Here is a 26537-nt window from a genome sequence, read left to right as displayed (position 1 = left end):
AACAATTAAATGAATTCTGCAAATCAATGGCAGCCCTCTAGCGTCTAATCTATCCTGGGTTCCTCCTGAGTTGTGCCAGACTGTCCTCTGAGGTGCCCTCTAGCTCCAGTGGGGTGTGAATCTGTGCCTCAGAGGCAAAGATGGTAAGTGGAATTTTGGCTCCGTTCAAAATCAAGGGGAGTTTTTTTAATTGACTTGGACAGAGACAGAATGTCAACTTAGGGCTCCTTCCTCCTGAAGGACTTTGCCTGTTTATATCTGCAGGTGAGCAGGAGAAAAAGGACCTGCTCTGCAGCTAAGAAGAAAAGTGGGGGGAATGGCACAGTGTGTCTGTGCCCACAAAAGGCATCCAGAAGGAGACACGCCGGACTCCCCTTCCCCGTGTATTTGTCGAAGAGGCGAAGGGCCGGCTGCTGGCGGAGGAAGACACAAAGACATACACAGCCTTCTCTGTCTTGTCCTTGCTCTGTGGCCCGGCTTCGCTGCTCCCTACTCCACTGGCCATCTGTCAAGTTGTTCTGGGCTGTGGGGAGGAAAGAAGGCGGATGCCCCACACGCCGCCGTGCAAGGGCTCATCCCGCCAGCTCTTTCTCCACCCTCCTGACCAAAGTTTTGTCAAGACTTGGAGCAAACTAGCCGAATGAGACCCCGCCAGATCTTGTTGCCTGGTCAGCACACAGAAGAAGACTTGCCAGGGCTCCCCATCTGGAGGTGAAGGCGAGGGTGCTTTCCCGGGACCTAGAAGGCGACTGGTGGCAAAAGGGGCCCTCTCCCGGATGCTTCTGGGCAGCAACCGAGCGCCGGGGCTCGGGAGGCCCAGGCCCAGTTTTCCTGCAGCAGCGGCTGCCCAGTGGGCATGGGCCGGCCTCGTGTTTCCGACGGTTGGGCTGTTGCTTGTGTCCTTCTCCCTGCGCGGCGAGTCGAGGTTGGGCTTCTGCGTCAGCCGCCCTCGTTGCCGTTTCAAGCCCACAAGCCAGTGGCGCAAAGTGACTCTTCCGCCCCCAGGGCTGGGAAGGAAGCGGCGCCGAACGCAGTAGGACTGGCACGCTGCTCTGGGGCTCACGGCCTCCTCAGCCCGGCTGGAGCTGAAGCACCACCGGGCGGTGCGACAAGCGCCGTCTCCGGAACCGGCCGGTTCAGCGTCAGGTGTCGGGGGCTCTTTGCTCGGCCTCCAGTGGCGGCGGCGGCGGCGGCAGAAGAAAATTGAGAGGGGGCGCAGAAGGGGCAGAGAGGGGGCATTGATGGGTGGGCAAGTCGTGTCCCACATATTAGATGTCTGAAACAGGAGTCGGGGGGCGGGGGCGCCAAACCGCTTGTCTGCTTGCCCACCTTCTTGCCCGGTCTCTGGAGCCGCCCTTGCCGGTATCCCGGCGTTCCGGCTCTTATTAGGACTCAGGGCGTAGGAGGAGGAGGAGGAGAGGGACGGGACTTGCAGTCGAGGCTTCTTTCCTCCCGGGCTCCTACGGAGGGTCAGAGACCCTTACAGCTGGGTCCTGGGCGTGCCACTCAGAAGAAACTCGCACTCCTCTTGGCGGGCCTTACTCTCCAGTAAGCGTGTCCACAGCTGCCCCTCGAATGGCCAGAGCCAGGCTGTCTTTCTTGTACAGCCCCTCACGAATTCTTTGGAAGGATTGCCCGGAGCTGACCATGCCACCGGGTGGTTGCCCCTGCCATGTGGCTCTGCCCCCACCGCCCGCCCAGCCTTTGCAAACGGCCTCGCTGTGCCTTTGAAGGCTGACAAGCTCCTCTGCCTCCGCTCCCCTCGCTCCGGTCTTGATCCTTCCTTGTTTCAGATTTTGGGACGCTTGTCCCTGGTGGCGAGGGGGTGGGGGGGCTTTAATCCGCCCTTTAACCCTGTGACCTCCTTCCCTTAAGGAGCTTTTCCCCTTCATGTCCCTGCCTTTTTAAAGTCTCCTTCACAAATCATACTACGAAGCCAAGCAATTTCCTTTTGGAACTATAACCAGGACGGGGGAGACGCTTCTTACATCAGCCGAAGGTGCGCGGCGGCGCTCCGCTTCTTCGAGGGTTTAGATCCTGCCAAGGGCTGTTTGTTTAGACGCTTGCCTTCGCAGGAGGGAACTTGAAAGGCTTTAATTAAAAAACAGGTGCCGGGCTGGGCTGGGCTGGGCTTTCCATTGACAGTTACCGAATGAAGCGCTCCAGACAGACAAGATAAATACTTCCTGAGGAACCTCGAAGACAATGAGGAAAAGAAGACCCGCGTTTCTGTCGAGGGACGCAGAACGAGACGCAGCTATCGGCGGAGAAACGTGTATTAGGACGTCACCTTCTCGAATGAATGCGAGATCGCATCACAGCCCGATGGAGCTTTTAGACAAAGGCAGCATTCAGTAAACAAGCACACAGTCTTGTATATCTGCAGGCTGCCATCTTACACCCGCTCGTGAGGGGAACGAGAGGAAGGGCGTCGATGTTCCCGAATTTTTCGGAGCAGAGCATCCTGCGAGCTGAATCTTCGCTACTGTGTTTGCTCTGATCCCTAAGGAACACGCATGTGTTTCTAAACGCCTTCTGTGCCTTTGGACCAGCCACCCTCTCAATCCCAGCCTCACTTCCACACCTGCTAATCGGATGCATAGTGACCTAAGTAGGCTCCAGCCCACAAAAGTTTTTGCTGCAATACAGGTGTTAAGGTTTGGAGACGCCCTGAGATCTGAGACCCCTGGGGTATCCGGAGAGATCAAGCATAGGTTGAGCTTGAAGTGGAAGAAAGAAGTAACAGAAAGTGACGCATCCTCACCAACTTTGCTCGTTAGATACTTTCCCATTCTGTTTGGTAACATCACAATTTCTTTGTGAGGCGTTTATATTCCTTCCTACAAAATATCAAAATACAAAATATCAACCTACACTTAGCGTTGTATCAAGTGCAGGGAAAGGTTATTCACTGCCGAAATTGTTATGGGAGTATGCAATGTGTGAGTGCATTGTGCCGATTTAGATGCCGCCTTAAAAAAAAAATCGAGGCGACTTACAACTATTTGGATGAGAAAACCTAGTACATCTACAAACTAGTATAGTTTAGTATAACTAGTACCAAGTCATCGACACAGAAATACAATCAATAACACAATTCGGCTTGGATAGCTCTGCTATCCAATGCGTAGGTACCAGGGAGTAAGTTCCACTTTCGGTGGAAATGTTTTAGCATTGCGCCGCGCAGCTAAGATCCTGACAGTCAGGCCTCTTCAAAGCAAATGGATTTCTTCCCGCTTCCAGGTGCTTCCACTGTGCCAGTATTATGGCTGCTATTGCCAGCTCTATGCATGGTAACGACGCCAACTAGGTCGACTGCAGGGCTAACCTGTCACTTATGCAGGCTTCAAGTGGGCTTGACCATGAGTCAGTGTGGCCAAACATGGGTACACAGCCCTTCCACGTTGTCTGTGTGTTTAAATAATAATGAGAGTTTAAATAATAATTTATCGTTACATCTGCAGTTGACCCACATTGCGGATCCGCATCAGGACACGAAGCCATATGACTGGGATCGTGTATACTGGTGGCTGGCTGGCTGGCTGGCTGGCTGGCTGGGGTGCATCGGACGGTGATTCCTTGACAAAGAATGAAGCCGTGCGCCCTTATCCTCAAGCGGGAGCTCCACTCACTGAATGGCTGGCGGTGTAACTATAACTGAGCAGATGGGTTCAAAGAACCAGGGCCCCAGCTCCTGAGGGGCCCCCAGCTCCACCCCTCCCTATTGTCTTCATTATCCCCCTCACTCCGAGGGCCCCCCGAGGGGGGGCGAACACAGGCCCCCTCTTCCCTAGCTACGCCCCTGGGCGGTGCAGAGCAGTTCTGGGGATGGGGGCAGGACTTTCAACCACCAGCAGGGGAGCGATAGCTTGTGACGCACTGTCTCTTTAACTCTGGGACCACTGGCAGTCCGAGCCAAGTCGCTCTTCCCTCCGCATAATGTAGAACTCTATTCAAGGTACTTCCCCGGAGGTGGGGCGCATCCCACCCCCCTTTTCATTGCAACCTGGCTTTGAAGTCCCTCCCCTCCCCCAACACCAGGCGTGCGGAACTGGCAGGTCCTGAATGACCCTTGCATTGAAAGCAAGCAGATATTGCGGCGATTCACCGGACCAGATCCTGGCAATGATCTCAGCTCCCTCTGATCTGTGAGCTGGCAAAGAGCGCTGCGGTTCATTCACAAAAAAGAGAGAGAGGAAACGTCCCTTTGCAGCGCTGGGGGCTGTTGCCGCGAGGGTAGCCCCGAACCGGCAGAATCGCCTGTGACGTGGCAACGCCATGAATATTGCATTAGATGCCTCTACATATAGGCAAATGCCAAGCCATCCGCGGCTAAACTTCCCCCGCCAATGACTGCCATTTTCGGGAGAGAAATAGCGATGCTGCTTCCAGAGAGCTGCTTGATGAACGCTTTTTGCACGTGGACAGCGAAAGTCCTCGTCCGGTTCGCGCTGCGGGGTTGCCTTTAAATCTTACCTAGTAGCAAAGCTGTACGGATGAATTTCAGCATGTAGAAAGCAGGAGGGCAAATGTGTTAAATTCAGCCGGCATTTCACATACGTACCACGATCCACAACCCAATCAAACCAAAAGCAACAAGATGCGAATTGACTAAAATCCTAACATTTCAGATAAGTCGAATTGGATCGGCTTGAAAAAGCCCGTACGTGTCTTTAAAAGTACTACTCTAAAAACGAACGTTTTATCGTTTGTGTCCAAACTTCGCATACCTATGCTATCTTACTTTTAAACAATTCACAATTTTTCTGCTTTTAATAATACACAACCGATCCTACTTGGAAGTAAATATTGATTTCTTTGGAACTTATTTCCAAAGGTGTTTATTAGGATGTTGGTACAAACATGCAATACTGGTCAAATCATTTTCGTTTATTGAAGGTTATCTGAAGTCAAAGCAGAGAAGGAAATAAATTACAAATGAATATTATATTCATAATATAGAATATAATAGTGGATTAAAAAAACACTTTTGACGGTTGTTTAAGATTTATTTTATATAATTTCTTTTTAATGTTAAAGTAACTGTAGAAGAAAAAACAAAGTTAAAGGCCGAGAACCATATTATACAGTCAAAGTTTTAGTCCTTCCTATTGTACAGGACATAAACAATAACTCATGTGGTTATGCTGCAATGTAGTCTCCAAAAAACTTCCGATCACAAAGTGATTGTTTCTGTTTTGACGCAATACTTATTTAGTATAATCTGCTGCATTTTAAGCTGCTGCATAAGGGCAAGAAAAACAAGAATATCTCAAGGTGAAAATGGTATCTAAAGGTGTGGTCCTGTATATTCTCTTATGTATCAGAGCACCTTATCTGATTAAGAACCATTGCAACTCGAACCTAAACGCAGACATGTAAGCAAAAGCAAAGTATTGTACTGAATCGAACGTATTCATTTCAAGGACATGTGCTCGTGATACACAGGGAGAATCTGGGTTAAAATGTGAGATAATTCTTTTGGGGTTGGGGGAACGATATTTTGGACAAAAAAACACAATTATTAAGTTTTGAGGAGAATGGTGATAAGACATATTCTATTCTAAAACATTCTGTATGGATTTCAGGTAAGAAACGACTAGAAACAAAGACTAAAAGGAAACACCCAAGCACACACATCCCACATACAAGAAAAATGCCGATTATTGAGATCTGCATTAAGGCGTTCGGATCCTAGGCTGATTGCGTTAAAGTAAAGCAAAGCGCCTCTGGAACTAGCGGGTAGAAAAACTACTCCTGGTCCCGGTAGTGAATGATCTTTTCAGTCCGATCCACAATATGTTTATAGGCTGAAACAACCTCCACAGACGTCAATTGGATATTACCTTGCGATTTTTAAAGGATCGCAGTTGTTAGAAACTCCCTACTTCTGGGCAAATGCCTTAGGCGGCAGTTTTACCCTGCAGCTTACTTGGAAAAAAGTATCATTCAACTCAGGGAGATTTTTTTCCCCCTCAAATAAATATGCCCATAGGATCCGGGTGCACAATTCATTGTTGCGGGAAAAGGCTGCAGAAAGTGAATCACCGAGACGCGCAGATTTAGCACCACAAGGTTTCTTGTTTATTTGCTTTGTTTTGTCCTCCGCCCCACCCAACCCACCCGGTGAACAGACCTGAAAAACGTTGTCCAGAAGGCTTGCAGCCCTATCCACACCCCTCTTAAACTAGAGTTCTTAAATTTCAAACAACTTAATGCTCCCATCCTAAAGCATGTTTCTTTGAAAGCCAAGCCCTGCGGTGGGGTTTGTTCCCGAGTTTAGCATTGTGGAGGTGTAGCTTTCATGGGGCTGAAACCCTAGTATGCAATGTACCCTAAGCATGTCTCTTGGGGAGCCAACGTCCTCAAGCTGTCTCTTGGGGAGCATGTCCCTTGGGGAGCCAACTTCAGTGACATCGGTGCTAATCTTTGGAGTACTAAAAGGATTGTGGGGTTCAGGTGACAGGGAATGGCACCCTCTGCTCGAGCAGCGAAGGAAGCCCTGTCGATTTCAGCAGGGATGTACATCGCCCAGCCCAACCATTTGAGTTTCCCCCCTCATTTTACTGAATTGCGCCCCCCAACAATAAAAACCAACCCATATCTCCCTCCCTCCAAAAAGTGTATTTCCTCTCCCCCCACCCCCGCCCATAAAATTAAGTAAGAGTTGCTCATCAGGTTTCTCCTCTGTGTCTGCACCCCTGGCTTCCAGTGGAACTCTCCTCCACGCAACTGCAGTGCACTTAGGATCGCGGGTAAACCCAGCTGACCACTTCATGAGGCAGACTCTCTTGATAGTCTGGGCGGGTCGAGAGAAAGAACCGCAAAAGCAAGACCAGCAGAAGCCGTCTCGTCCAGGACGAGTAAAGCGAGTGCAAGCCAGGCGCGATGTCTCTCCTTCGGGAGAGTTGCCCACTGCCGGTACCATTCTGCACTATGCAAAGCCCCTGAGTCCAACCGCATTGCCAGGCCGTACTTCCGGCCTCCTTAGTAATTCGAACCCGATCTATGAAGGTCTCTCCACCTCACCCTTTATATAATTCAAAAATTTAAAAAACATATAGAAAATGTTCTCTGTAAATGTTCAAAATTTTACTAGAATTATGCACTGAAATCTCTGTGTTGCCAAAAATAGAGAGTTCTTGTCCTGCGAGAGTCACCTGTCACCAGCTACACCAAGTATTGAGATACTCCTTTCTTGTGGAACGGAAGTGAGAACTCGAAATCTCCACTCCAAAATCTGTCTCTTTTTCTTCATAATTGAAGAATGCCCAATGGGATAAAACCTTGTGAAATCGGCAAGGGAAAGGACAGGATAACCCAGCCAAGTTTTATTCTCCCATTAGGACACACATAAATCCCTCGCTAGAACTCTCTCCTCGCCTTTAAACAGCTGGAAAGAAGCATTCGGGAGACCATAAAAGTTGATTAACTGGTGGAGCAGTTGGTACTGAAATCGCGGTGTTAATGAGTGCAAGAACTGCTTCTGTCTCCCAGTAACTGCGGAGGTGTAAATCCAATGGAGTTAAAGGGAATTAGCTATATTTGTGGGAAGTCTAGGACGAGATCCCATTTCCCTTTCCAGGTCTCTGTTAATACTCCAACTGGTATAGAATTGCTGGACTTAATACCGTCACAACAGAAACTGTTGTGTCTATAGATTAACTCTTCTAAATCCTAGGGAAAACATACGAAACTTTATGCAAGATCTTTAAAAATGATGGACGGAGTGCTGGGAAGAGACAAAATAAAAAGCACTGCGGTGGGGAGTTTTGTGCATATTTTGAAACGTTTCTTTTTAGGGCTTCAGGCAGAGAAGGAAGGAGAAGGAGAAGGAGAAGGAGAAGGAGAAGGAGAAGGAGGAGAAGAAGCAGCCAAGTTCCAAATATTAAACCACTCTCTCAAGGGAAAGATCCTTCCAAAAGCACATGAAATTATTATAAGCAATTCCAGGCACCTCAGATATTATGGAAAAACTAAAGGAAGTACTGCAGTGTTCCAGTGATTCAGTTTAGGGCGTTTTTGTTTCAGTTTCTCTTCCTTCCTTCCTTCCTTCCCAAGCCTAGCGACATTAAAACCATGGTTTACTTTTCTTTCTGTTATTAAAGGTGATGATAGGAAAGTTCTCAGGAGTTCAACAGCTGACTTTAGTTGCAGTGTTTAACTAAATAGGCAAACGATATTCTAACAGTCTTTATACGCAGGCAAAACTTCACAGTGGTTTTTTAAGGTATCTGAAAAATGCTAAAGCAGTGTACTATTCATAGTGGAAAGATAAAGACTACATAGTAAATAAAACCTCCCCTTCCAAATAAAATGAAATTATTTTGAATAGCGTCTCTCAGCCACTGTATTCCACAGAGGCTTTTGCACATGTGCATGCGATCATATCTGTTACCTTTGAAAGCAATAATTACATCAATATCTATAGTTCTCATTTTCCTATTTAACCTTAATAGCTTGCATGGACAGGTGTGTTTAGACAGAATGAAGGTGTGTTTAGACAGAAACACTGGTCTGATGGATGTCCATTTACCGAAAAGAGGAGGAGGAGAGAAAGAGGGAGGGAGGGAGCGAGGGAGGGGGAGAGGGAGAGAGTATTTGAGAGAGAGCTCTATATTCAACCAGAGCAAGTGAAATATAACTTTGCATAGGCTGTTTAGAAAATAAAATAAAATGCAGAGAAACCTGGTTTGAGTTTTAGTGTTTTCTCTTGCTTTTCGAAAAATAAAATTCCCCTCCCTCCTTTCTTCTTCTTCCCTGCTCCCCTAGTAATGTCATTTCTCTTCCTGATGTGGAGTATTTGGTAAGCTCCAACAGTCTCTCCTATTCTTCCTCACTCACGGCCGCCTTGGGAAGGGAAAATCATGCAGATGCTTTGTCTATCGCTCCCAAAGTGCACTTTGTACGCTCTCAGGGTTAATAGGAAATTTGTTCTTATACGGTTTCCTAAAATGTAAGACGTAAAAGTGCCACTTTCCCAATTGCGATGAGTAACCTAATATGGAAGTGCGCGTGGTTGGTGAATGGTATTGAAAATATCCTTCGTGCCCCTATGCAGGACTGTGCTTTCCTGCACACCTATAAGGCCGGGTGTGGGTGGTCCAATTGGGAATAATGGTCCAGGAGACGTAGTTGAGTATGTGTGGTATCGATAAGTGGCGTGTTTAGCACAGGCGGGAAAGAAAGAAAAGTTTAAAAATCCAGGCCTCTTTTCCCAGTGACAGGGGAATACTTTCCCACGAAAACACAACTTGTGAAAGGAACACCAGCCGTGACTTCTTCACCTGAAGTCGATCACTTTGGGGGGACGCTACGGCGCTCTGCCGGAGATCATTCCTGTTCTCTGAATGGGAGTGGCCCCTTCATCTTCAAGGCGATTGTATCCCCTGGCACTGGCAGCGGGACGCTACGTTTCTAGCCAGTGGAAACTGATTCTCTGATAAGACGTTTAAGATCAAGGCGCAAGGACAGAATCTTATTAAGCAACTGCTTTAGGAGTCATGTTCACTGACACTCATAGGACAAGTTGCTTCCAGAGGAAGATGATTAGGATTAAGGTGTCAAGTACAACGGCCTAACTTCTTTGTGGATTGGGCTGCCGCGACTCTAGATTGAAGGCGTGTGCTGAAGTACCTACAGAGTAACCAACAGCAATACTCCTTAAAGTAAAGTAAAGTAAAGTAAAGTAAAGTAAAGTAAAGTAAAGTAAAGAAAAGATGCTTTTTTACTTTAAGAAGGTACAAAAAGTAAAGTAAAGATACTGCTTTCGGTCTTGCCAGTCAACCTCTTAGATAATCGCAGGAACCTTTCCGGAGTGTTAAATCGGCCTTCGAATATTTATCCTCCCTGTTTGGGGTACACACCTGTCCTGTCCTAAGAAATAAATATATGTGTTGCGCTCAGTTACTTTTTCCAGGATGTACATCAAAGGCAGGTTGAAAACACTTCCTTTTGTGTTTTTCTTCCGCCTTCATCCAAGCTGGGACAGCTGGCTTCCAACATTTTACTTAGCTGTTCCAATATAATAAACTTTGTTAAGTCACCACACAGTGAGCGTTGGTCGTTTGGAATGTCAAGTAACTTGTTGCCTTGTAGATCTACTTTATGTCAATAACTGTTGTGGGGTTTATCTCCGAGTAGCAGATATTTGCACCCACAACTTCAACATATTAGGGAAAAGATAGCCCCATGGGAAAGGAATATTATTATTGTTAGTTGAACGTTTGATTTCCAGCACTAAACATCTCTAAGAGGAGATATAATATTTCACCACCTCCACTGAAATCTCTACTAGTGAAAGTGGGGGAAGGGAGAATTTTGGCTGGATTTCAGAAGTTTAGTGGGATGGCAATTTCATTAACTCTGATAAATTTGGTGCAAGTCAATTATTTGTAGACAACTTTCTCACATTTTGTTACAAGAATAAACAATTTTTAAAATGTTGTTTAATTTTTATTTTTCTGTTTTGATAGGCTCTCCGGACATTTGCTCTGATTGCTTGGAGCTGTCCCCTACTGAGTGCTGGATCATTAAGGATCCAGACAACAGGACAGAATTAACCCAACATCTGCTAATTCTTGCCTTTATTCTCTCTTCCTCCCCCCCCCTTTTTTATGGTTTCGCTTTCAGAAGGATCGGGGCATCTCTTCCGACTGTGTGACAGACAAGCCCAGCGAGAGTCTGGCCTATCTAATTGCTTCTAACTTTTACCATATCAGCCAGTATAAGTTGTTGGAGACTAGGTTAGCAGAGTTACGATACAAACCGCCCTGCTTTTAGTTTGCCTGTAGCATGACACTCTACCATTCCATCAGAATTACAGGCAAGCTACGCTATGCAAGGAGCAGAACTATATTGGAGGGTGGGGAAGAGTGAAAATGCAAAGCTTTTGAGTTTCCAAATTTCAGTCTCAGTGCGAGTTTCTCCGCAACATGAGCGTGTTAGTGAAAGTAAAGAACTGCAAGGCACACATGCTCAAATGGCAGCAAGAGGCTCCTCATCGTTTGGTGTGAGGGTACACCTTCAGCAGTCTAAGATATTGTATTTTAGAGACTGTGACCCACAACCCTGTTATGCTTGAGTAGCTGGATGAGGGTGAAATTCTAAACATACTCACCAGGAAGTGGAGCCCACTGAATACAGCGGGACGTACTTCCAATTTATGGACGATAGGGCAGCAAATGGTCTTTCGTCCAGGTGTCCTAGTTTACTCCTGTTGAGGATTAGTCGAAAAGGGTAACGGAGTGTTCAGCTCAAATGTGTGCTAAATTAATGGCGGGGAGGGGGGGATAATACACCTTTTTAACATCTGCCTATGGGGATTTGCTTCTCAAAAGCCTTGTCTGGTGGTTCGACAAAATACACTTGAAGAGTTCCAACTTTTCTTCGCCCTTCCTTCTGGCCATTTACACCCCTAAATACCTTTTACTGCGTGCGTGCCTGTATATATATTTAGACATTTGGGTGTTTATGTATATCCATATACATATACCTAGTTAAATCACCCTCGAGTTTCTATGCTGGAGCCCCATTTTGAAGCAAAACTTGCGGAAAGCTCTTAAAAAAAAAAAAAAAAGCTCGGATGTTGAAAAAGATGGTCAAGTCATTTCTCCAGGTCTCCCCCAACCACACTCCTCCTCCCTGCTTCCCAATCGCTGTTTTCTTGCAATAAAGCTGAGATTAAAGCCAGACGAGCGTCAGTTTCAATCACGGTTTTGCGCACTGCCTTTGTTTATCTTCTCCTTTGGATGTTATCTAAGGAATTCTTCAGGATTCTTCGCTTGTAAATTGAGTATTTACTGCATCAAGATAATTTCAACAAATAGAAATGTTAAAATGTGGTCAGTGCTAAGTGACAAGAAGCGTTACCTGATACTTTAGACAGCTAATGTTTACTTCAAGATACTTTAAGCTCAATTCAATAACTTGGGGTCCGCCCTGCAGCGAAATATTTGAAGTGCAACACCTTAGACACGTTTAATTATGGGGTACGAGGAAAGCCAGGTCTTCCAAGTAATTAGAAAATATTTCTTGGGAGACAGCCTAATCGCTTTCCATGGGGCACTTCAAGAAATTAACCTTAAGATGCTTGTTTGAGCACAAACGATTTAAATCAGAAGTACTTGCTCTCATTGTGTGCCCACGGACTGTAAAGTATACAAAATTTCCAAAACAGTGATGGAAGCGATTTTTTTAAAGCAAAAAACTAATTTAATATTTTGGTTGAAACAAAAGCAACAGATAAACCAAGTCCTGCAGATGGGTACAGCAACATGTTATCTGAAGCTCAAGAGAGGCAGATGAAAATTCCCAGACTGGTCTACCAAACCCAAAAATGTACAACTAGATCCTAAACACATTTACTTGGAAATCCTTGATTTAAACGGGGCTTTCTTCCAAGCAGGTGTGTATGGGATTGGACAGTTCACCCAATAGGAGTAAGGCATTTGTTTTAAATGTGTGTTTCAACAATACTTCAAGAGCAACCCAGTTTGCTAAAATGACTTATGCTTTCACTCTCCAAGTGTTTTGCATTCCCCAACTGAGTCCAGCTGTCGAGAGCTAAAAATAGCCCATCATTACCAATGCTAACATTTTTTTAAAGCCTAACAAACCCCCCACACTCTACACCAAACAACAGTAATAGATATTGGATGAGAGCAGTGTCCTATGTCAGTGTCTATTTATCTGGTTTTTCAAGAGCTTCCCTTTTGTTGAGAATGGGAATTTGTTTGAGTTGTTTTCTCCTTTCACTTCGATTTTCTCTAAACCAATTTCAAAATCACCCTCAGCCTGCCCCCAAGAAAACCAGAAGACTGAAAGCTACAACCGGCCTTGAACCTGTGGAAGCCCAACAAGAGAGGAGTCAGGTACTCTCCACCTTCTGGCCCTCAATCCTGGCCTCCCGGTTTCCCCGTCGCTCTAGCCTTGTCCCCTCCCAGCCTTCCTGCCCCAGCTCTTCCTGCCCTCCTTCACTCCTGCTTCCCACCCCGAGCGCTTCTCCCACTCTCTTGGATCACTTGCACTTCCAAGATACCCCGGGTACTGAGGGCGAAAGCCGCGGAGGGGCCCGCCGTGGGGTGGGGAAGGGAAGTCTCTGAAATTATAGAAAGGAACAGGAGCAGCTGCCTGGACGCTACTGTTTATGTTTTGGCTTCGTTTTTGTTGTTGGCGCTGGCTGGATCATGTACCGTCTCCCACACCCTCATAATTTGTAGGCAACATTTTTCCTTCCTTCCTTCCTTCCTTCCTTCCTTCCTTCCTTCCTTCCTCTCTCCCTCCCTTCCTTTTTCTTTCTTTCTTTCTTTCTTTCTTTCTTTCTTTCTTTCTTTCTTTCTTTCTTTCCTTACGTGTGTGCTTTTAAAGCAGCACTAACCCTCCCTGTGCTTCACTGACCTTTGGGTGACTTTCACAAATTCAGAAGCAGCCAAGCAAAAATCCCGCGGATGGCATGGAAGAGACATTATTTTGGTTTTGTCTGCAGGCAGAATGTTTAGGGAAAGATTTGCAGAGAAAGAAATTCTTAGCAGGCCGAAGGATGAGAATCTCACGGAGGGGGCTGGGTCCATGCAAAGGCCTTTCTTGGAACTACGGTCACCATCACCCCGCCCCGTCCTGATAGTCTTCCATGAAAAAATTTGTTTTGAAGAATTAGAAGATTAAATGGGGGGCATGCTGTAGGTATTCCGTTCTAATATTTAACATCAAAAAGCACGTTATTTAATTATTTTGATTTAAAGTGCGTGGGGGGAAGGGGGGAAACTCACGTCGTGCTGCCTGTCAATGGGAAACCTCTCTGTTTAATATTGTTTTTGAAGCTGGAATAAATGATCAAAGGCTCCTGTCCAGTTTTCAGTTGAATGATTCAATTATCCTTCCATCTTATGTTTACGCCACCGTCGCTACCAGTAATAACAGCCCAAATGCAGGCTGGCAATTTAAAAAACAAACATAACCAGGAACCCCCGATATTTAGCCTTCTTCTTCTTCTTCTTCTTCTTCTTCTGCTTTTGCAGCCTGGGCATCGGGATTACAAAAGGAAAGGCTGGGGGTTGGGTGCGGAGAAACATTAAGACAAAAAGAGAGCGAGAGAAAGCGAGAGAGCGCGCTTTAAAATTAACTGCCTCTGCGTCTCCCTCTCCCTCTTTCTCCCTCCCCTCCCCCCCAAATAAATCGGTTCCACACAAAAAAGTCCCTTTGTATCGCGCTGGTTCATTTAATATTATTTATGCATTTTTGCAAGGAATTGTGGGATTTCGCCCCCCCCCCCTTCTGTCGTCCTCTCCTTCTCCCCTCCCAACTGCAATTGTAAACAATATGGAAATTGTGGGGTCTTCTTAATGCACACTGGAGCCCTTCCTAACGATTCAGACAAAGATATAGAAGGAAGCAGATCAGCAAGGCAAAGGGTGATGAATCTATCCCTTGTTTAGAGGACGAAGGTATTTCTTCATTCCTTTTTTAAGGCTCTTGAGCACAGAGGAGCTACAGCTTTAAAATCGGGGGAGGGGGCCTAGAGAGAGGGAAGAAGGGGGGCTGCTCCTGTCATTTAGTAGAGTGTTACTGTATCACGTGTGGAAAAAGATCTTCTGTGATTGGCCAAAGGCACGTGTCTAGGATACCGGCCTTGCAACGTCACTTGAGGAGCTCTATTAAAAATAAGAACAAAAATCCAGAGTGAAAGTATTTCAGGTTCAGTTTAAGTGGCTTCTAAATTTACATCCACATACAGAGGGCTAGGGAAAGCGAATCTGGAAGACCAAAAGAGATATCCCCACACCCATCTCCTCCAATGCAACTTGGAATATTTGGCTCAAGGAGAGGGAGAAAGCCAGAGATCGGCTGTCCAGATGCCTCTATGTGTCTCAAGCCTGCTGTGTGCGGTGTAGAGAGGAGCAGACACTTTCTCCAGCCAAGCAGATGTGGTTGCATTGACTTCTCCCCCCCCTTGAAGGATCGTCACCATTTTTGTAAGGATACCTCTGCTGGCCTCTTTTGAACACTCGGGAGCTGGACGAGAGTGGGGGCGGGGGCGGCTAGGGTGGCTGATGAAAGTCCTAATGATGAATACATTGCGGGGCAAAGAATGCAGGAGGGGACTGCAGAACTGAAAGGCTCAGAAGGAGCAGAAGGGAGGACCAACTAAAGCGAGACAGAAGGCAGAAGAAGCCAGGATTCGAATATATATATATTTATATATGTGTGTGTGTGTATATATATATCTATATATATACGTATATATAATATTTATCTATCCATTCTCTATCTCTGATTCGTTTTGCAAAGTCTGGATTTGGATCGTGAAGCGGAGGCAGGCGGGTGTGTTGGGGAGGGGGACCCAAACCAAACAGCCCCGAAGCGCGCATAAACAAAAGGGGGAGGGCAACATTTGGGGATTCCGTGTGCAGCAGCATGGAGGAGAATGAGCAGCGCCCGAGCGACGAAGGGGCAGAACAGCACCAGCCGCCGCCGCCGCCGCAGCCAGAGGAATCGAGCAGCGGTAGCGAAGGGGAGCCCAACCGTCGGAGGGCGATGCTCTTGCCCCGGGTCCTCCAGGCACCCGGCAACCACCCGCATCAGCACCCGCCGCACCGGATCACCAACTTTTTCATCGACAACATCCTGCGGCCGGAGTTCGGGCGGAGGAAAGACAGCGGCACCTGCGGCAGCGGGAGCAGCACTAGCCCGGAGCAGCAGCAACTCCTCGCCGCCAGGAGCCCTTCCACGGCGCCGGCCTCCGGTTCCCCGGGTGAAGTTGGAGGCGGCGGCAGCGGTTCCAAAGCTCTGGCCACAGCCAAGAAAGGAGGCGACTCCAGCGCGCTCGAAGGAGCCTTGAAACCCCGCAGTGGCGGCAGTGGCGGCGGCGGCAGCGGCGGCAGCGGAGGCGGCGGCGATTTGTCGCTGAGCTCCGACTCGGACAGCTCCCAGGCCAGCTCCTTCCCCAGCGCGCAGCCCATGCTGTGGCCAGCTTGGGTCTATTGCACCCGCTACTCGGACAGGCCTTCGTCAGGTAAGGCGCGACCCTGGACCTGCTCGCTCGGCCCTCGCCTCCCCCTAGAAAAAGAAGTAGTAGTGGTGGTGGTGGGGACTCTCACAATAAGCGGGAGCACCCCGGGAAGAAATCGCCGGCGGTTAGGAAAAGAGCTGGCTGGTGGGGAACCCGTGCGTGGGGGGGCGGGGGGAGGGAACTAAGCTCAACCCATACTTTAAAACAACGCAAATTACAACGTCGTGATTTTTTAAAAGAGAAAATGGGGAGAGGGAGACAATCATGGGAGGGATTTAATGCACTGAGGACAAAACTCAAAGGAGGGTGGGTAGAGAAAAGGCTTCCCTTAACGCTCACACAAAGCGATTTCCTAGCAGTTCGGAGAGAGCCAGCCTTTGAAGCAGACGAGGTTCCTTATACAGTGGGGTTTCTTCCCCCCCGCCCATGATACCGAGAGAGAAAAAGATGGGAAAGAAGCCTTTCAAAGACCTTTGGAGGCTTCCTAAAATTCGCCGAAGAATCTACTCCCTTTTCTTTTCTTGGGGGGCGCGGGGACGGGATTGTCCTGGTGGTTGGGGAGTTAAGCAGATGGCCGCGAAGGCCCTGCAGCCCAAGTTGAAGCCCAAACCGTTTGCTGGCCGCTTGTAAACAGGCCTTGAAACTCGCCCGGTTTTTCTTCCCATATTTTCCTCACATGCGCGGCGCTTTAGGTTTCCTGGAGGCTCTGGAAGTTATTTCAGGACTATGGGAAGAAGTGCTGGCAGGGGTGGGTTTGGAGTAGGGACTCCACGAATCTTCCTGGCAGAGAGATCCAGGACAAGGAGCCATGGTCAGAACCGAATGCCCTTATTTTTCATCTGGGACACACAAGGCGTTTTACATCTAAACATAAAGACCATTGCCAGACAACTCCCTAAATATTATTTCAGAAATAACTGGCTCTCTAAACATGGTTTTATATTTCTAATGGATTTACAATTTGTTTCTAAGCAGACATATTTATTATCAATAACCTCCCGTGGGCTAAAATGGGCTAGATCGCAGCCTCCTTTGCTGCCGGATAATATTCCTGTCTGATTCGAAATTCGCTCCATTGTTCTCTCGTTCCCTCCTTTGTTAATATTTAATTATCAGAGATCCTCACAATGGTCCAGGCCAGCGAGAAAGTTAGATCTTTTAGTAGGATGTTTGTAGGACGGAGGATAATATTTCGGATGGTAACAACTATTATTTTTGAGTATAATTAATCAAAACAATCTTTGGACGATAGCAAATAGCGATACGGCAACTTGATCTAATTTAAAGGCTTAGATTTTAATATTCAGTCTACCGTGTAAGAACGGGAGATTTTGTAAAATGTTCTGGTCAGTATTGTTAGAAGTTGTGCTTTTCAGTAAGGAAACTACTGGTGATTTTAAATTCATGTGTTCAATTTTTGATTTTAAAGAAGAGAAAAATATGTGCGGGCAAGGCTTTGGCATTTTATGTATGAAAGTGTTGGAAGACAGAGAAAACTCCTGTATGGGGGAGAATGATGCCTAGAGTACAGCCAGAGAATGTGTTCCCAAAGACAAGGAAGGAATTCTCCTGCCAAAGAACTGTGGAGTTGTTTTTGTATTTTCTCTTGCCTAATACACCTCTTTGGTCTAATACGTTTTGGTACATTCCGGGGAGAAAAAACAAAATACAACCAAAGGGGGCTGACCCCGGTGGTTGTGAAAAGGCCCGAGTTGCTTTCTCGCTGGATTTGAAGTTCTGGTTGGTTCACCTTATAGCAACGTGAGAGAAAGCCTTCCCCCGCCCGCCCTCCCTCCCCAGCCCCGGGAGCAGAGCCGTCTCGGCAGCTCGTCTCCCCTCCCCCACCCCAAGACGCCAGCCTCGTAATTACGGCTGAAGGCCGCAAAGCCCGGGCCACGAAGCGCCTCTCGCCCGGCTGCTGCTCTGGCCGTTCCCAGGCACCGGCGGGGACTCGCCTGGACGTGAGCGAGTGGCCTGTGGAGGGCACAGAGAGGGAGTCGGGCAAAAGGGCGGCCTGCCTCCGCGTGGCCCAGGCTAGGTTCCACAGCAGCCCGGGCCTGGCCTTGTCCAGGCGGGAGAGCAGTGCAGCGACCAGCCACCTCGCCTGCCCCCGTGACTGACGTGTCCGCGGATCTTGACGGCGGGCAATTAGGGCCACGTGCCTGCGCGTTCTGAAAGCCAGGCCTGCCGTGGCTGGGGGTGGGGGGTTGCTGTTGGGAGCGCACGTGTACTCAAAGGGCCGGCAGACCTGTCAGGTGAGGGGTCCCGGGAAGGGAGCGCGTTGCAGCCCTGCCGGGTGCGGCGTCTCCCCCCCCCCACCCCCTCTAGCAAGGGCAGGCAGGCGAGCCACCCGTGACAAAGAGGAAGCGAGAGGCCGAGTGGCCTGGCAGAGGCTGGAGACGCTTCTCCCCGCTGCCCAACTGACGTGGCTCCCGGAAGAAGAGACGAGACGGACACCCGCACCGCCTCCTTTGTGGGCCATGTTGCTGCAGCTTCCTCGCCTCCCCCGCCAGCGCGAATGTAACCAGTGAACTTGGGTGAGGGACCGAGTGGAGGGTGAGGCTTCCCATCAGGCCCTTTGTGGCGTCTGCAGGGGTGCCCTTGGCCTGGGCGCCGCCTCCCCCCTCAGCTCCCCTCCCTTCCTCTTTGGAAGGGGTCCTGAGGAGCGGGGGCAGCAGCCTGTGCCCATTTGGCCAGCGGGCTCCAGAAGACGCAGCCCCACCTCACACGCGCACCGCACCGAGGGAAGGGGGTGTTCTGCTCCCCAACATCCGCTCTAGAACCTTGTAAAAAGGGTCTGCCGCGGCGCGTCGGTTCGTGGCATGCATTGAACTAGGTCCCCGAGGGGCAGAGAGAATCAGCTGGCACGTAGCTGAGAAAACCGAAGGACATTTGAGAGTCTCCCCCCGCCCCACCTTCCCTCACCCAGTACTGCTAATTGAATTACGCTTCCAAGCCAGGGCAAGAGTCCTGGACTCCTTTCCAAAGCGTCCTCCCATATTCAAACTCTCTTCCTCTGTGTCTTCTCCCCTCGCCCTGGACCGCAGGCCCCAGATCCCGCAAACCAAAGAAGAAGAACCCCAACAAAGAGGACAAACGGCCCCGGACAGCGTTCACCGCCGAACAACTGCAAAGACTCAAAGCCGAGTTTCAGACGAACAGATACTTGACGGAGCAGAGGAGGCAGAGCCTGGCTCAAGAACTCAACCTCAACGAGTCTCAGATCAAAATCTGGTTTCAGAACAAACGGGCTAAAATCAAGAAAGCCTCCGGCAACAAGAACTCCCTGGCGGTTCACCTCATGGCACAAGGACTGTACAACCACTCCACGGCCTCGAAAGACGGCAAGTCAGACAGCGAGTAGAGGAGGGTTGGATTAGCCAGGGGACGGAAGAGAGGAGGGTGGGGGAGGCTCAGTCAGAATTTATACAATGCAATAATTTAATTAAAAACAAACAAATAAGGGCCAGTGTATAAAGACTATACCAGCATCAATAGTGGGAAAATATTGTGTATTAGATATAATTCTGCAATATGCTGTGTGTACATATATACATATATATATATATAATTTACAGGTAAGGTGTTGTAAAAAAAAATCCAAAATATCTTATTATAAAATATTTTTTGATTTTTTTTTGTTCTATGGAAATTTTAGATGCTATCTTTATCGATTTTTTTTAAAGCTTAAGTTACTTTTTTATAGACTTAAGCACTGTTTTAAACGGACATTGGACACTGTTTTTTGAAATTCAAAATATTAAAAACAACTTTTGCTGAAGTCCAAAGATTTTTATTGCTGCATTTCACGAGACTGTGAACCGAATAAATAGTTCTCCTATTTGTTCTATGAGTTTTACTCTTCCTTTATTTTTTATTTTTTTTCCCTTCCTTCCTCCTGTGTTTGCCTTTGGGGTGGATGATATAAAAGAACAAATTTTTCACAATGAAAATGAATAAATCCGGGAAAAGAAGGCCCGAGGCATGACGTTAACCCTAGGAACTTTTCCTGAATTTGCCCTAATTTCTTCATTACACTGGAGTGAAGAAAAATGAGCAGACTATACGACTCCGAAAAAGTTGGGAAATAGTGGCAGACTAGACGAGGGTGTGATCTAGTCATTATTCTTTCCCCCGCCTCGGCAACGTGGTGGGAAAAGTTTGGAGGACAACGTCGCAACTTCCGGAACAGTGTCATAGGAAGTGAAAAGGGAAGCACCCCTTTCAAGATGAAGAAGGTTTTTCTCTGTCATACAGAACGGCCCTTGCCCAGTGTGAGAAGCCAGGGGAACCCCATGCGCCTTCGAGCCTGCCTTGCTGTTGTCTTACATGAGCTCATCCCATTTCCGCCTGCTAGTTCGGACATTGTTGTGCTTTGCCCCTTTCTCACTGCTGCCTTTTAAAGTGGAGTTCAGAAAGCAGCTCGGCCTGGCGTTTTAGCTTCGCAGTGCTTTGGACGTTTCCACCACCAGGCCCCGGTGGTATGTGCTGCGGCCTCAGTGTGTACGTGTGTGTGCATGCGTGGATGTGTGTGTGAAAGAGAGGGGAAGAGTCTGAATCATTAGCTTCTTAAACACAAACTGGGCCAGGGAAGGCCCTCAGATGCAAGCAGCCTGCGCGGGCCGAGGTGGCTCAGGATGAAAAGAAGAACCCGAGAGGAAGAGGAGGAGAGAAAGGCGAGGGGGGCGGTTAGGGCACGATTTCAGCACCACTGACTTCTATTATGCATGAAAGGAAGGGGAGTTATCTCTGAAGTTCCTCGGTTGGAAACGGTGGCATTTATATTGTCAGGGGGGAAATCACTAATTCATGTTGTTAAAAGTAGTTTTTCATTCCTGAAAATGGGAGATATTTTACAATTCGAGTCAGTGGGTAACTGAAGAATTGTGAAGGATTTGTAAATGGCATTTAGGATTTTTGTTGTGGTTTATCTATCGGCCCCTTTCCCTATCATAACTTTGTTTTGTTTTCTGATTCTAATGCGTGATACAGAGAAGTTAAGAAGTATTGATTTAGAACTTTCTCCCAGATTATAATCCCTGCCCGCCTCCCCACTTTTTTGGGGGGGGTAAGGTGTTGGCCAGAGGCACAAGAGCCCCCTGAGAGGGTGCTGCAGAAATTATTCAGGACTGTGCTCTCCTTGATTATTTGAGGGTGAACTACTCGCTTTGCCTTAAAACCTCTCTTTATTTCACACACATAGACACACGCTGTATATAGTAGTATGAGCTTTGAAAAAGAGAATCAAATTATAAAATCAATGCTGTAATTTTTAAGTCTGTGAATAACCATCAGCTGCTTAGGAGACAGGCTTCAATGACATTGCCTTTTAGCCAGAAAGCAAAGACTTTTTCAGTTTCTAAAACATGTGCATTTTACAACTTGCAGTATCAAATATTTATAACCTTATGAAATATGAATGTTTCTATTTACAACTGTAGTCTCAAAATTGTGGACATTTTCACTGCATTTTGTGTGTTCAAATCTTTGAAGACTGCATTAAATAATTTTTTAAAACCCACTAAGTTTATTACGAGACTTACAAGCGTGACTCAAAACCTTGGACTGGAGCAATATATAGTTTTTTAAATGCATTCCTGAGCCCGGAGAGAATTGTGTATAGGTGTAAAAGAGTTGTGAATGTCAATTTAAAAGAAGAACAATTTTGCTGCCAGACGGTTAATCGATTTGTTGAATAATTAAGAAACTTTAGACGATTAATTTGTATTGAGGTAAGGGCAATCAAACTTTTTAGCATTAGAACTTCAAGGCATTCAGGGTTCGTATATAATGCGAGCAAATATATGATATATACATCATACATATAATGTCAACAAGTTTGCTCTTTTCTGAAGAATATATAAACATTTCAATATTTGGATAGCTGAAAAAGTGGTTTAGTAAACAATGTTTGCAAAATCTAAGTTATACGAAGTGTTACATATTGACTCATAAGTTAGGAGGATTCATTATGGTCCTGGTGGAGAGGCTAAAATCAAAGTAGTTCTTATTTGCATAAAGGAAATGTTATCCCAAGATATTTCAGCCAGTTTTCTTAGGCAAAGTTCCTAAAGAGAAAAATAGGAAGTCTGGACCAGTATGATATTACCAGATCATATTACTGCGGTAAGAGATTTACTCTGTCAAAATGTTAAAGATGAATAGGACTAAAAGTTATTATTCCATTTAGGCAAAACACTAAAAAAAATCACCGGTGACTTTATAAAACATGCAGATTAAAAGAAGAGAAAAGATTTTGAATCTTGTTTCAACATCATCATTCAATTGAAAGCAGTCAATAATTATTTTAATTAAGTCACTGGAATGGATTCAGATCATTCCAAACTTTTCTACATAAGAATCTTTTTGAAAGGATGCATGAAGCTGAGGTAGTCTTACAGGAAAACACCACATACACTTTTGCAGGAAATATTGGTGTTGCTGAACTACATTCTAAGTCCAAACAGGGAATTAAGCACACCCATCAAGACACAAATACATTAAGGTGCCATTTGTACACGTCCTAGCTTGCAAAAGAGGCGATGAGATTGTGCAACCCGATCCTATGCATGTTTGTTTTCTCGGAAGTAAATCCCACTGTGTTCAATGGGACTTACTCTCAAGTAAAGTGTACCTAGGATTGCAGCCTTAGAGAATATTTGGAGCTGAGAATGGTACTCGTCCGAAGAGTTGTATACGTTTGAGAAGCTTTTCGTATTTTGTTTTGCAAAAGTTAAGATGTTACTTGAAAAATCAGAAGTACTGGGAGGAGCAGAAAATGTTTTGAGGCCGTCCAGGACCCAGCGATTTTGTGGGAAGCTTTACTGCATGTTCGTGTGAAGAAGCAGAGTTTCCACACGAAAATGCAGGCAAAAAGCAGTACCTACTGTCTGAGGTGGGGACACTTGCTGTTTACTGTGACCTTCAACACATGTAAGAGCGGATCCGGATGCAGGTCAATGCAAATAACAAATAACCTCACTTACTCACTTCGTCTAACTGTTTACTAGAATTAAAGTTTTTACAAGGATAGGCACCTTCACTGCCTAAATCACGACACTCACGTCAAACAAATCAGAGGACAGTTGTGATTGCTCACATGGAAAATTGTGTTTAACTCTGGAAGTTTAACACATTTCTTTCTCAGATTTCTTAGGAACCTATATAGCTTTCAGTATACAGGCAGATAAAAACAGTTCACCACACACAAATTAACCCCAATGATAACCCCATTAAACAGAAGTTCTTACGTTTAAACTAATTTAGGTGCACTGAAATCAATGGGGCTAAATCGGCTTAAAGCCTAGTAGTTCGTCTTAACTGGGCCCTTAACTAGGTTTGAGGTCCTTGAGGGAGGAGGGTGTAGAAAAAGTCACTCCTACGTAAGTGCGTTTAACACTCTCCAGTCGCATGCAGACATACCCCCCATTCATTCATTCAACAGAAGAAGCAGGTTTTTGAAATAAAGGAGACCCATTTACACATACAGACCAGTCCTAAACAGATTTTCTCAGAATTAAATTCCATGGGTTTCAACAGAATGTACTTCCAAAGTATATAAACCGAGGGACGTAGTCTTAAATAGTTTAAGATACGGCTTGTTAAAAGAAAACTTTTAAAAATAGTTTTTTTTAGTGCTTCATGATTGTAATGGAGCTCTTTATACAGTAATCACAAATAATGGTGCTTATTAAAATAAATAAATCACTATAAGCAGGAAGCCCGATCATAAAGTGATACCAGATAACTGGGTATTATTGGAACCGATATGGTTAAAGACCTAATCATATACAATTAAGTTTAATATGGATCTTAACTTTAGGCAGGTAGCTTGTTTCATAAGCAATTTCTTTTTCAACACTACAATCTGCTCAAGAATCGCTCCACAGTAATATTGCAATCTGTAATGTCCTACTCAGGCAATATTCCAGGACGTATCCAGGCACTATATATGCAAATATCCTTGCCCTATTGTACAGTAGGTATAACGCATAGAGATAGATTCACTGACCATTTACACTGGTGCAGTCCTATGAAAGTTAATAGGGCTACTTCTCTGTAAATGGTCAGTGAGTCGCCCCCTTAGAGTGCAAAACTATTTAGCAAGCTCGGGGTTGTGGCAAAAAGTCATTCTGCACCCTGCTGATTTAATATCCGACCTGTCTCTTCAATCCCCGCCCATGCAGCTATCCAGTGTGCCCCTGGGATATCTGGATTTCCAGACTAGCATCTCCGAGTATGAGATACTCAGGAGAAGGTTCAAAGATGTATGTTGCAAAGGACACACAACTCAATTTATAAACATCCATCCTATTCCAGCATCTATCAGCCACTTACAATTTATCAAACATGTGGCAAGGACTGACTAAGGCTGGCTTTCCTACTGCTGGCCATTTCTCATAAGAAAAAGAAAAACATTGCACAAGTCCAGGCAAGGTCTTTTCTAGAGGAATGGACAAGGCCTTGTAAACCCTTTCCTTGCTTAGAAGTAGAGCATTTAAAAAAATAAAAATAAAAATTGGATCATCAATTTCAACAGCTTAAACGTTGCCAGGATTTCCAACTCGTGAAACATTTCTGGAAGCCTTTTGTGAAACATTTCTGGAAGCCTTTTGTGGCTGTAAACGTGCCCGGGAAGTCCCCCATTGCTCTCTGATGGATCCAAGTAGGAGTCCAGTCAACCACCAGCACTGTGTTACCTCCTCTCTTCTCCCCACCCATCTGAATATGACTTTCTGAAAAGTTTCCTGATGATGTTGAAGTATCGTGAAGAGTTCCAGGAAGGAACTGGATCTTGTGGGAGTGAGAGTAGCCTAGCTAGAAGGCCAGGGGAAACACTCCCCAGGACACAAGCTTAAAGCAAAGGCACAATTCAGGCCTTTGGGGTAGTGGCTCCCCTATCGCTTCTGCATATTTGGTCTTTTGGGGGTTGCAATCCTCCATACAACTTGTTCAGGAATAATCCCAGAGAGGTTGCAACCAATCTACACCAGAGGAGTCCTATTAAAGCCAGTGGGACTTTAAAGGGCTTATGAACTGTAGCCTCAATATATTGAAGGGACTCTATTTGCTGCACCTGTTTTTAAAGCATTTTTCCTTGACTTGAAAGGGTCCAGTGCAGACACCTTTTACAGAGTTGCTAAATATTAAAATTAACGCCAGCTCTCTTGGCTCTTATTTCACCAGAGGCAGAATGATTACAACTTCTGAGATCAATAACAACAACAACAACAACAATAATGATGTTTGTTTTATTTATTTCTTCTTTTTAATGGCCTCTTATTGCCACCTTCCTTTTCACTTGTGCTTTTCTGGCTTGTACATTTTCTTCTGTAGAGTAGATGTAGAATGATATAGCTCTAATGTACGCACACATAAAGGCTCCTAGATCGACACGAGATATTATTGGCACAGGCCTTTGGCATAATGCGCCAAGGATTTGCCCAGTGACTGCGGGTGCCAACATTGTGGGCAAATCTGTAGCAAAAGCCCTTTTGGGGAGGGAAGGGAGGCTCACTTGCAGATCAGCTGGTCGGAGGCAGAACAGCCATTGCCCCAAGCGCCATTTACAAGAGGCGAGTCCTTCGACAGCATCAGATCCGCCTTCAAGATTGATGGAGAAAACCTTCCCTTTCCCGGATTCTCTGCTGGGTGGAAAACCGGCTGTCTCATCAGGCTTCTCCTCCTGGCTTTGACAAACCCTATAGTCGAGCTGCAAATGCCTTCATCTTTCTTCGGGAGGGCATCACTCCCCCTTTACATCTCGGGATGCAGTTGCCAGCCTGCAGAAGGCTTTCTCGACGTACTCTCCTTCCTTGGAAAGCTGCTGCTGCTGTGGCGGCGGCGGCGGTGATGGCACGGCATCTTCTTCGCTCACTTTCTTCGGCTGCTCCTGGGCAATTCTGAAGGCCGTCTTTCGTTCACTTCCTCCAACCAAAAGCCAATTTACTTTCAAATCCTTTGATTCCGTAGAATTGGGTTACCTTAATCTGGGGGAAATGTCCGCTCGTTTCCTCGGCGCAGTTTGCGACTTGGTCCTTTCAAGAGCGAAGGAACGGAAGTTTTGTCCAGGCCTGTAACGCGGTCTCTTTCTAAAAGCCTGTCGGTGGGCCTCAGGACTTCCCACCTTCCATTCTGCCCCATCTACTGTATTGACACATCACAGAAATATAAGAATACCCCATCAAGTTCTTTTAGTGGGTTACCAGTGAAAATTGGACCATCAGCACCCTTTCCTTGCTTGTCATTATAGGGAGAGATTATCTCCAATCTGCAAAAGGCTCCATCCATTTCTCTATAAAAGTGTTGCAGATTGGTGAGGAGAAAACGTTCTTGCAGATTAGATCCCTACCAAGAGCAAAAAGGCAAGTATTGTTAGTGTCTCATATTGTTAGTGATGAGATCCTCAAACAGGGGCTTCCCTATGAAATGTACACTTTCTGAGCTGCCTTCTCGTTATTTCCTACTTCTTATTCAGTATTATTATTCTTGCACGTTGGAAAGGAGGCTCTTCTGAATTCCAGTACAG

At 46.3% G+C, this 26537-nt stretch overlaps 1 protein-coding gene and 1 long non-coding RNA gene across 3 annotated transcripts in view; one reads left to right on the top strand and one right to left on the bottom strand.

Moving 5' to 3' along the window:
• LOC128329253 (uncharacterized) overlaps positions 1 to 26537 on the bottom strand; it is a 124727-nt gene that overhangs the window by 79310 nt on the left and 18880 nt on the right. The window lies entirely within an intron of this gene.
• On the top strand, positions 14696 to 21389 carry EN2 (engrailed homeobox 2). Its single transcript, XM_053260094.1, has 2 exons — positions 14696 to 16012; positions 19057 to 21389. The coding sequence occupies exons 1-2, from the start codon at positions 15415 to 15417 to the stop codon at positions 19371 to 19373; spliced, it is 915 nt and encodes a 304-aa protein (XP_053116069.1). The 5' UTR covers positions 14696 to 15414; the 3' UTR covers positions 19374 to 21389.

This window comes from Hemicordylus capensis, chromosome 6, assembly GCF_027244095.1.
Source record: "Hemicordylus capensis ecotype Gifberg chromosome 6, rHemCap1.1.pri, whole genome shotgun sequence".
Classification (NCBI taxonomy): domain Eukaryota; kingdom Metazoa; phylum Chordata; class Lepidosauria; order Squamata; family Cordylidae; genus Hemicordylus; species Hemicordylus capensis.
This window is presented reverse-complemented; position numbering and strand designations above follow the sequence as displayed.

Excerpts from the sequence above, each read along its gene's own strand:
- EN2 (XM_053260094.1), top strand. The coding sequence starts at position 15,415 with ATGGAGGAGAATGAGCAGCGCCCGAGCGACGAAGGGGCAGAACAGCAC. Across the intron at positions 16,013-19,056 it reads CTCGGACAGGCCTTCGTCAG|GCCCCAGATCCCGCAAACCA; the intron begins GTAAGGCGCGAC and ends CCTGGACCGCAG.